The 10,267-nt window shown below is 51.9% G+C and overlaps 1 protein-coding gene across 1 annotated transcript; it reads left to right on the top strand.

The window, feature by feature from the left end:
• The first annotated feature begins 1,994 nt into the window (after nucleotides 1-1,994).
• Nucleotides 1,995-7,769, top strand: CCDC166 (coiled-coil domain containing 166). Its single transcript, XM_039711254.1, has 5 exons — nucleotides 1,995-2,040; nucleotides 3,867-3,943; nucleotides 5,305-5,380; nucleotides 5,871-5,941; nucleotides 6,738-7,769. Exons 2-5 carry the CDS (start codon nucleotides 3,871-3,873, stop codon nucleotides 7,598-7,600), a joined length of 1,083 nt encoding a protein of 360 aa, XP_039567188.1. The 5' UTR covers nucleotides 1,995-2,040; nucleotides 3,867-3,870; the 3' UTR covers nucleotides 7,601-7,769.
• The last annotated feature ends 2,498 nt before the right edge of the window (nucleotides 7,770-10,267 follow it).

The raw sequence follows: 10,267 nt of genomic DNA, 5'->3' as shown, positions 1-10,267 counted from the left end.
AACGGGAAATGGAGTCCTGGGAAACGGAATGCTGGGGAATGGAGTCCCGGGAAAGGGGAAATGGAGTCCTGGGAAACGGAATCCTGGGGAATGGAGTCCTGGGAAACGGGAAATGGAGTCCTGGGAAACGGAATGCTGGGGAATGGAGTCCCGGGAAAGGGGAAATGGAGTCCTGGGAAACGGAATGCTGGGGAATGGAGTCCCGGGAAAGGGGAAATGGAGTCCTGGGAAACGGAATCCTGGGGAATGGAGTCCTGGGAAACGGGAAATGGAGTCCTGGGAAACGGAATGCTGGGGAATGGAGTCCCGGGAAACGGGAGATGCAGTCCTGGGAAACGGGGAAATGGAGTCCTAGGAAACGGAACGCTGGGAAATGGAGTCCCGGGAAACGGGAAATGGAGTCCTGGGAAATGGAATCCTGGGGAATGGAGTCCCGGGAAAGGGGAAATGGAGTCCTGGGAAACGGAATCCTGGGGAATGGAGTCCTGGGAAATGGGAAATGGAGTCCCGGGGAACAGAGTCGGCTGTGCCCCGCAGCTCCGGCACTGGTCCTGGACGGGACCTGGGGCTGGCCACACTGGCTCTGGCCGCACCGGCCACACCAGTGCTGGCCACACTGGTCACACTGCCTCTGGCCGCACCGGCTCTGGCCACACCAGCCCTGCCACACTGGTCACACTGGCTCTGGCCACACCGGCTCTGGCCACACTGGCCCCATTGGTTCCGGCCACACCGGCTCTGGCCGTGTCAGCTCTGGCCACACCGGCCCCATTGGCACCGGCCCCATCGGCTCTGACCCCACCGGCTGTGGCCCCAGGCCGCACCGAGCGGCTGCCGCTGTCCCTGGGCACAGCAGGCCGATCACAGTCGTGTGTCTGCTCTGGGACACAGCACCCGGCGCTGCCTCCTGACAAAAGCCAGAATGTGAAGGGAATCCGTGAAAAATGTGTATTATGTGATTGGCTTTTCGCAAATATTAAAATGGATATTATATGTGTTACGTTACAAAGTCATGCTGTATTAATTTTATTAAGTAGCGTGTTAAATATAGTTTTAGGTTATAATATAATCTTAAAATTGAAACTATGCTATGTAAGATACTTTTTTTAAAGAAAGGACTCACACCAAGATAGCTGCCACAGGATACCTAAATCTTTCAGAGAAAAAGAATTGATTGCCCCATTGTCAGAAGAAACTAACTTCTTTCTGCCTCGCTCAGCCCTGAAGATGCTGTCAAGATGCAGAGGAAGAAGGTGACACTGACCAGACAGAATCCTTTGTTTGAATGGGAGTAATGCGTCATGTATGAGATGTATGAATATGCAACAGGCTGTTGCTTTTAAGGATTAATCCTCTGTTAACATGGGTCCTTTTTCGGGCTTATTTTGCCCAGAAAGAGGTACCTGAACTGCCCATAACTCTTTGTTTTTATTGTCTCATATTGTCCTAACCACAACTGCTCAAATTGTTATTACTCTATTTATATTACTATTTTTATAACCATTTTGTTACTATTAAACTTTTAAAATTTTAAAAACAAGTGATTGGCGTTTTTCACAGAATCCTTGCCTCTGAGCTGTCTCAGGTCCTGCCTCTTCATCCCCACTGCTTTCACAGTCTCCTGGTTGCTTTGTCACTTTTCACCTTCCCCGTCTGGTTCCTCCCCACTGAAGTTTATCCCTGCTCTGTGTCTTGTCCCAGCGCTGTCCCTCAGACCCAGCTCCTGTGCAGACACAGCTCTCTGCTCCTGCTCCTCTTGCTGGCACACAGCTCTCACCAGCTCACTTCTCACTCATCTGTCAGGGATCAGCTCCTCCTTCCTCACAGTGCGGCTGTGACAGCTCTTCACACCCAGCCTGTGTGGTGTGACAGCACTTCACAGCTGTGTGACCCTGAGCAGAGCCCGGGGACACCGGGGACACCAACCCCGGCCAGGAAAGGCACTGCATTCCTCAGAGTGCAGAGCCAAAAATGATCCTGCAGGGAGCAGAACGTGACCAAGAGAGGGACATCAGAGCATGGGGAACTGGTGTGGGACTGGTGAGGAACTTTTGAGACACCGGTGGGGAACTGGTGAGGGACTGGTGGGAACTGGTGTGGGACTGGTGAGGGACTGGTGAGGAACTGTGGGGAAATGGTGAGATACTGGTAGGGGACTGGTAAGACACTGGTGGGGAACTGATGGGGAAACTGGTGAGAAACTGGTGGGAAACTGGTGGGGCACTGGTGAGGCACTGGTGGGGAACTGTGGGGAAATGGTGAGGGACTGGTGGGGAACTGGTGAGGAACTGGTGGGGAATTGGTGAGACACTGGTGAGGAACTGGTGGGGAACTGGTGAGGCACTGGTGAGAGACTGGTGGGGAACTGGTGAGGAACTGGTGAGGACAGGAATGGAGCCACTGGTGTCACCAGAACTGGCTGGGGACACAGCCCCGCAGGGGGACACTGGACAGACCTGTGGACACCGGACATGCCCTGTGGACACTGGACAGCCCTGTGGACACTGGACAAGCCCTGGACACTGTCCAAGCCCTGGACCCCCTCCCTGAGCCATGGTGGGGTGTCAGCGTGCAGCTTCGTGGCCTGGGGAGGGAGGGGCACACTGGGGATTTTCTTCTCTTTTTGGTTTTTTTTTCCCTCCCTTCCCATACTTTTCTTTCCAATTATTAAAATGGTTCTTACTCAATCCATGAATTTCCTTTCCATTTTTCTCCACCTGATCCTGCTTGGGTGACTTTGGAGCCAGGCCTGCAATGACAACACAGGGGAATGGTTTTCCACTGCCAGAGGGCAGGATTTGGGCAGGAATCCTTCCCTGGGAGGGTGGGCAGCCCTGGCACAGGTGCCCAGAGCAGCTGTGGCTGCCCCTGGATCCCTGGCAGTGCTGAGACACTGGTGAGGAACTGGTGGGGAACTGGTGAGGCACTGGTGAGAGACTGGTGGGGAACTGGTGAGGAACTGGTGAGGACAGGAATGGAGCCACTGGTGTCACCAGAACTGGCTGGGGACACAGCCCCGCAGGGGGACACTGGACAGACCTGTGGACACCGGACATGCCCTGTGGACACTGGACAGCCCTGTGGACACTGGACAAGCCCTGGACACTGTCCAAGCCCTGGACCCCCTCCCTGAGCCATGGTGGGGTGTCAGCGTGCAGCTTCGTGGCCTGGGGAGGGAGGGGCACACTGGGGATTTTCTTCTCTTTTTGGTTTTTTTTTCCCTCCCTTCCCATACTTTTCTTTCCAATTATTAAAATGGTTCTTACTCAATCCATGAATTTCCTTTCCATTTTTCTCCACCTGATCCTGCTTGGGTGACTTTGGAGCCAGGCCTGCAATGACAACACAGGGGAATGGTTTTCCACTGCCAGAGGGCAGGATTTGGGCAGGAATCCTTCCCTGGGAGGGTGGGCAGCCCTGGCACAGGTGCCCAGAGCAGCTGTGGCTGCCCCTGGATCCCTGGCAGTGCCCAAGGCCAGGCTGGATGAGCTTGGAGCAGCCTGGGACAGTGGGAATCATGCCTGCCATAGCACGGAGTAGAACGAGGTGAGCTTTAAAGTCCCTCCACCCCAGCACCATCCCGGGATCCCCTGGTGATATGGAATGAGAAATCCATCTCAGCTTTTTGCCTCATTCTGCCTGCTTCTTCCATCCTTTTTCCCCACTACCTTTCTTAGCTTTATTTCCCAGTTTTTTACCTCATGTTACAACAAAACTCCTCTTGATTCCTGTAGATTTTTGCACCATCTCTATGAAAGTGCAAACAGCTTCTTTTTATTTCAACATCCACCTTTCCACACATCCAGTTCCCCAGCTTTTCAAAGAAATAAAATAATAAATAATAAAATAATCCTTAACTGTTCCAGGTACATGAATTCCATAAAGTCTGCTAAACTCAGTCCAGCACGCTGCCCTGGAGCTGGCATCCCAGGAGAAGCTGAAGGTTTGGAGACCCAGCTGAGGGATCTTGATCTGTGGGATCCCTGGGATTTGTGGGATCTGTGGAATCCTGAGATCTGTGGGATCCATGGGATATGTGGGGTCCATGGGATCCCTGGGATCTGTGGGGTCCACGGGATCCCAGGGATCTGTGGGATATGTGGAATCCATGGGGTCCATGGGATCTGTGGGATCTGTGTAATCCCTGGGATCTGTGGGATCCATGGGGTCCATGGGATCAGTGGGATCCATAGAATCAGTGGGATCCATGGGATTTGTGGGATTCATAGGACCTGTGGGATCTGTCAGATCCCTGGGATCCCTGGGATCTGTGGGATCCCAGGAATCAGTGGGGTCTATGTTGGTTGTGGGATCCATGGGATCCATGGGATCCATGGGGTCCATGGGATCAGTGGGATCCATAGAATCAGTGGGATCCATGGGATTTGTGGGATTCATAGGACCTGTGGGATCTGTCAGATCCCTGGGATCCCTGGGATCTGTGGGATCCCAGGAATCAGTGGGGTCTATGGGAACTGTGGGATCCATGGGATCCATGGGGTCCATGGGATCAGTGGGATCCATGGGATCAGTGGGATCCGTGGGATTTGTGGGATTCATAGGACCTGTGGGATCTGTCGGATCCCTGTGATCTGTGGGATCCAGGGGCCCAGCTCAGCGGGGTGAGGGTCAGCCTGGCCGAGCGCTGCCTCCTGCCCTGGGGTCACAACAAACCCTGGAAGGCTCCAGGCTTGGGACAGTGGCTGGAAGTCTGGGAAGGCTCTGGGGTGCTGCTGGCAGAGTTTGCCAGGGGATTCAGTCAGCCCAGAGCCCTTGGATCCTGGCGTGGGGATCGCCCAGGACCGGCAGGGCTGGAGGGAAACCGGCACTGGGGGGGATCAGAAATGGGCAATGCCAGAGCTGGGGGCGCTCCAGGAGCCTGGACGTGTTGGGAGCATGGACAGGGGGGACCATGGATACCCCAGGACCCTGAAACAGGGACCCCGGACAGTGCTGACACCTGGGGTGTCTATGATGCCAAAGTGGTGAGCCCAGAGAAGGGGAACCTGTGGGATTGCCAGGAGCCCCAGCAGCCCAGAGAGGGGAACACCAATACAAACCTGACCCACAGCAACCCAGACGGGGGGGCCTCCAGGAGCCCAAAGTGGAGAGACCAGAGAGGGAAAACTCAGGGTTGGTTGCTTTTGCTGCATCTTGGTCATTTGTGTATTTTGTGGGATTGAATCTCAGTGTTTTGGAGGTTTTTAATGGGCAGCAGATGCCCAGTGACTTCTAGAGATGGACTAAGGCAGCAGAAACGCCCTAACCCAATGTGCTCACACATTGTATTTTTCCCCAAACCAGGATTTCTCATTCCCAAACCTTGGCTGGATGGAGGAGGGTGTGAGGAAGAGGAAGGAGCCCTGGGACACCCAGGCAGGTGAGGAGAAAGTTATTGTCCCTTTCCCCCTCTGTCTCCTGCTCTATCTCCCAGACCCCACTGTGGAACCTTTCTGGGGATGGGATCCCCCTGGATCTTCCCTGGGGATCAGCCCCCACTGTGGAGCCTGGCTGGGGTGGGATCCCCCTGGAGCCCGGCTGGGGATCAAACCCCACTGTGGAACCTGGGAATAGGGTGGGATCTCCCTGGAGCTTCCCTGGGGATCAGCTCCCACTGTGGAGCCTGGCTGGGGTGGGATTTCCCTGGAGCTTCCCTGGGGATCAAACCCCACTGTGGAACCTGGCTGGGGATGAGATCCTGCTGGATCTTCCCTGGGGATCAGCCCCCACTGTGGAACCTGGCTGGGGGGGATCCCGCTGAAGCTTCCCTGGGGATCAGCCCCCACTGTGGAACCTGGCTGGGTGGGATCCCCCTGCGGGGCCTCCCTGCAGCCCTCCCCTGTGACCTCAGCTCATCTCCATGGACACAGCTCAAACACACAGAGCCAGCCAGCAGCAAGCTGGGCGCCGTGGGACCGGGGAAAACCTGGGAGCAGGGAAGGTCAGTGCCCTAAAATACCACATTTTATAATCCCAACTTTGTCCTTTTCCCAAGGGGATGTGGGAATTCTCTGACTGTCACACATCCCCTGCTCCAACCCCCCAAAATTCCCCACATCACTGCAGCCTGGGCTGGGATTTTACTGGATTCATTCTGGTTTTCACCCATCTTCTGGAATTTTGCATTTTTTTCCCTTAAGAATTTGCATGAGTTGTATTAGGAAATGAAAGAATTTGTAATTACAAATATTCGCTAAAACCATCAGACTTGTCAGACTCCAGCTCTAAATCCTGAATTCCAGCATTCTACACTGGAATAAATAGGTGGGATTACACCTCCATAGTTCAGAAATTCAGCCAATCCTGAAATTAATGCTTAGAAAGTGTTAAAAAACCTGAATCTCATTCAATTAATGCTGACAAATATTTTTTTAAAAATAGAATCTCCTGAAACTGGGATGTGAGATACTGGTTTTGGACAGGAGATACTGGTTTGGGACGCAGCTGCCTCTTCAAACACTGGAATCAGTGAGGGAGGAATGGGGCAGAATTGCACTTTTCCTCCAAACTGCAGGAATATCCCAACACCATATGGCAAAAAGAAGAGAGAAATCTTAAAATATGTGCATTTTTGTTTCTCTCCTGAGGCAAATCAGGATGGGAATGCAAATCCAGGAATGGCACCAAACAGTTTTGGGTCAAACATTCGAGCTGCTGGAGGAACCAGTTAGAAACTCAAGGGCAGTACTGGGGCAAAAACGTTCACTCTGAGCTGGTGTTTTTTCCTTCTGTTTCAGTTTTTCAGTTTGATTGGGTTATGGCATCCAAAACAAAGAAGAGCAAGGATGAAGAGGCGCCCCAAGAAAGCAGTGACACTGAGGACCCCATTCGGGAGAGGAGGCTGTACCTGCAGGAAGAATGCAGGATCCTCACACAGCACCTGGACACCTACCTGGGAAGGGCGGAGCAGCTCCTGCAGGGCATCAAACACCTGGAGAAGGAAGCCCAGGGCACCCAGGAGCAGAGCCAGTCTTACCTGAGCTGTGGAGCAAAGCTCAGCCAGGACCCCCCGGGCATGGTCATCACCCTGAACGAGCAGAACTGCCGAGATCTGGCCCAAATCCAGGCGCAGAAGGAGGAGCTGGTGCCGCGCTACGCTGGCAAGGAGCAGGAGGTGCGGAGCGCCCTGCAGGACACGGAGGCCGAGGCCTCACGCCTGGACACGGAGCTGGAGCAGCTGGAGCCCTACAAGGAGCAGAAGGTGCAGGCGGAGCAGAGGGTGAAGGCGCTGGAGAAGGAGCTGCGGGTGACCAGGATCCGCTGTGCTGAGGAGACCCACGCCGTCAGGAGCAGGTTCCTGCGGGAAAAGGCCGAGTGCGAGCAGGAGTTCCAGCAGAGGATGCAGCAGCTCACCTGGGGGGCAGAGGAGGTGGCGCTGAAGGCTCTGATCCAGCACGTGGAGCAGGTGAAGGCCGAGAACAGGCTCCTGCGCCACGAGCTGATGGGGCTCCTCCAGCACTGCCAGCTCCTCAGGGACACCAGGATCCGGCTGCAGGACCAGCAGGAGCAGCTGCTCCGGGAGAACCGATGTGCCCAGCTCACGCCAGTGCACCGCCGCAGGGACAACCTGCCCTGCTCACCCGTCAGGGCAGGCCACTGACCCCAAACCACCCCAAACCACCCAGCCCTGACCTGCAGAAACCAAGCAGGGAAGCAACCAAATCCTTCTGCCAGTGGGAGCACTGAAGGCTTTGAGCTCTTGTCGCAAAGATCCATCAAATACATGTATGGACTAGATCCATACCGTGGTTCTCCTTCAGTTCAGAGGAGGTGGCTGCCCCGGCCCTGGAAGGGCTCAAGGCCAGGGTTGGATGGGGCTTGGAGCGGCCTGATCTGGTGGAAGGTGTCCCTGCCCATGGCACTGGGGTGAGATGGAGCGGGCTTTTCCAGAATTCCATGAAATTATGGTTCTCAGTGCAAATGGCTCCTGCGGGAGCAACCTGTGCCTGCAGCAGCAGCTCTTGGGCTCTGCAGGAGGGAGGTGTCAGGGACCATCCCTGGGAGCTCTGATGCCATTGGGAACAGGTGGGATCAAGGTAAAGCTCTGCTCCAGGCTCTGGCTGAGCTCCAGGTGTGAATTGTTGGACCAACAGAGGCTTTCCTGCTCACTCCCCACACAACTGCCAGGGAAAAGCCTGGGAATCAACTCACACACACAAAAAAAAACCCCTAGAACAACACCCATGGCTATAAACTGAGGTGATTTCAGCCACCCCCGGGTTTGGCTGCAGGTGAAGGACTCTGGAGAATGGCATCCTCAAATCCCAGCATCCCAAAATCCCTGCATCCCCAAATCCCAGCTGCTGTAGACACGGGATCCCCAAATCCCTGCATCCCAAAACCACAGCATCACAAAATCCCAGCTGCTGCAGACACAGCATCCCAAATCCCTGCATCCCAAAATTCCAGCATCCCAAACCCCAGCTACTTCAGACACTGCATCCCAAAATCCCAAAATCCCTGCATCCCAAAATCCCAGCATTCCCAAAATCCCAGCATTCCCAAATCCCTGCATCCCAAACCCCAGCTGCTGCAGACACAGCATCCCAAAATCCCTCACTCCATCCTGCCAGGAATACAAGCTGGAATCATCAGGTTGGAATATTTCATATGCTGTGATGGGAAGCCCCAAAACTATGTTTTGCTCAAAGTTCTTTCACTGAAATAACACCTCTGCCAAGTGTTTTTCAGGGAAAACCAGGCTCTGCCAGCCGACAAAACTTCCAGTCATTTAAAGTATTTAAATGCCAGTAGTTTAAAATATTTACAAGATACAGACAAGGTGATTCCACAACTCCTTCAGCCACAGCCTTTGTTACCCCAGCTGTAATTTGTGTAATTTGAATAGAAGACGTGTAATTTGAATAGAAGTGTGTAATATCACATGGTGGAAAACTTAGAGTTTAAGGTTTAAAGTTTTTAAATTTTGCCCAGCTGCAGTGAAGCACTAAAGCTCAGCAGCACAGCTAAGGAATCCTTCTCACGCTTCACAAAAAAACTGCATAGATTTTAAAATCTGCAGTAAATAAGGGAAATTCTAAACATCTTCCTCTCACTATTGCTTGCTCCCACACAGAGCTCCCTGCCCTGCTGAGGGATCAGCTGCATCCACAACTCATGGGAACGTCATTTTAGCTCTATCATAACTGAGAAATTACCTTATGGCTGAAGTTTTTAACCCCCAATAATGAAAAGAGACAATTTACTAAAACAATTCAATTTTCCAGCATGTGGTGACATGTTCCCAGATGTGAACCACTGGCACTGCCACAAACAGTTTACTGGTTTTATTTTGCCATTTAACATTTTTTGGCACTTGAGAGGCTTGAGGTAACTTAAAGAACCACCAGCAAAGGCATCAGCAAAAGGAGGTTTGAAATAAAAGCAAAAGCACAATGAGGTTCGTAGGCAAAGATCACTCTGCTGCTCACTCAGTGGGTAAAGCACAGAGACAAAAATCTAATACTGGTCAATCTAAAGCTAAAATCACCCCAGCCTGACTCAGCCCGGATCTAAAGGGTGAAGGATCCCAGGGGAACATCCCTGGTGCGTTTGCTGCAGTGCAGTCACACCCAAACAGAGAGTTGAGGAGCTGGCAGGGATAGCAGAGGGATAAAATGTTTCCAAAATCATGGAATATTCAGGGGAGTTGGAAAGGAAGGATAGGCCTGGTAGGCCTTGGGAAAATGTTAGGCTGCGCCTGTATAGTCATTTAATGACTGTGATAACTGATATCATTAGATGCAATGACCGGTTGGTAATTGGATATAATTATTGTTTAAATGTAACAAGAATCATGAGAAATGATGTTGTGGAGTTTGATGAAAATTACAAAAATCCATGCTTGGATGAAATCAATGTATTCAACAGAACAATTTAAGTTTAATAATTAATACGTAGTTATATAACGATAAGGGTATAAAAACATGCTCATCCCTGTGAAGAATGTGTATTTCATGATTGGCTTTTCACAAGTATTAAAAGTAATAGGATATGTGTTATGTTAGAAAGTTATGCTGTATTAATTTTCTTAAGTAGTGTGTGAAATATAGTTTTAGGTTACAACAATGTTAAAATAGAAACTATGCTATATAAGATACTTTTTTAAAAAAGAGGACTCACACTGAGATAGCAGCCACAGGACACCTAAATCTTTCAGAGAAAAAGAATTTATTGCTCTACTATATTTATTGCTCTTCCCACCTTGCTCAGCCCTGAAGACATCACCAGGATTCAGAGGAAGAAGGTGACACTGACCAGACAGAAT

Source organism: Passer montanus, unplaced genomic scaffold (assembly GCF_014805655.1).
Source record: "Passer montanus isolate IOZ18808 unplaced genomic scaffold, ASM1480565v1 scaffold244, whole genome shotgun sequence".
In the NCBI taxonomy this organism is placed as follows: domain Eukaryota; kingdom Metazoa; phylum Chordata; class Aves; order Passeriformes; family Passeridae; genus Passer; species Passer montanus.
The sequence above is the reverse complement of the archived record's forward strand: the minus strand, read 5'-3'. Positions and strand labels throughout refer to the sequence as shown.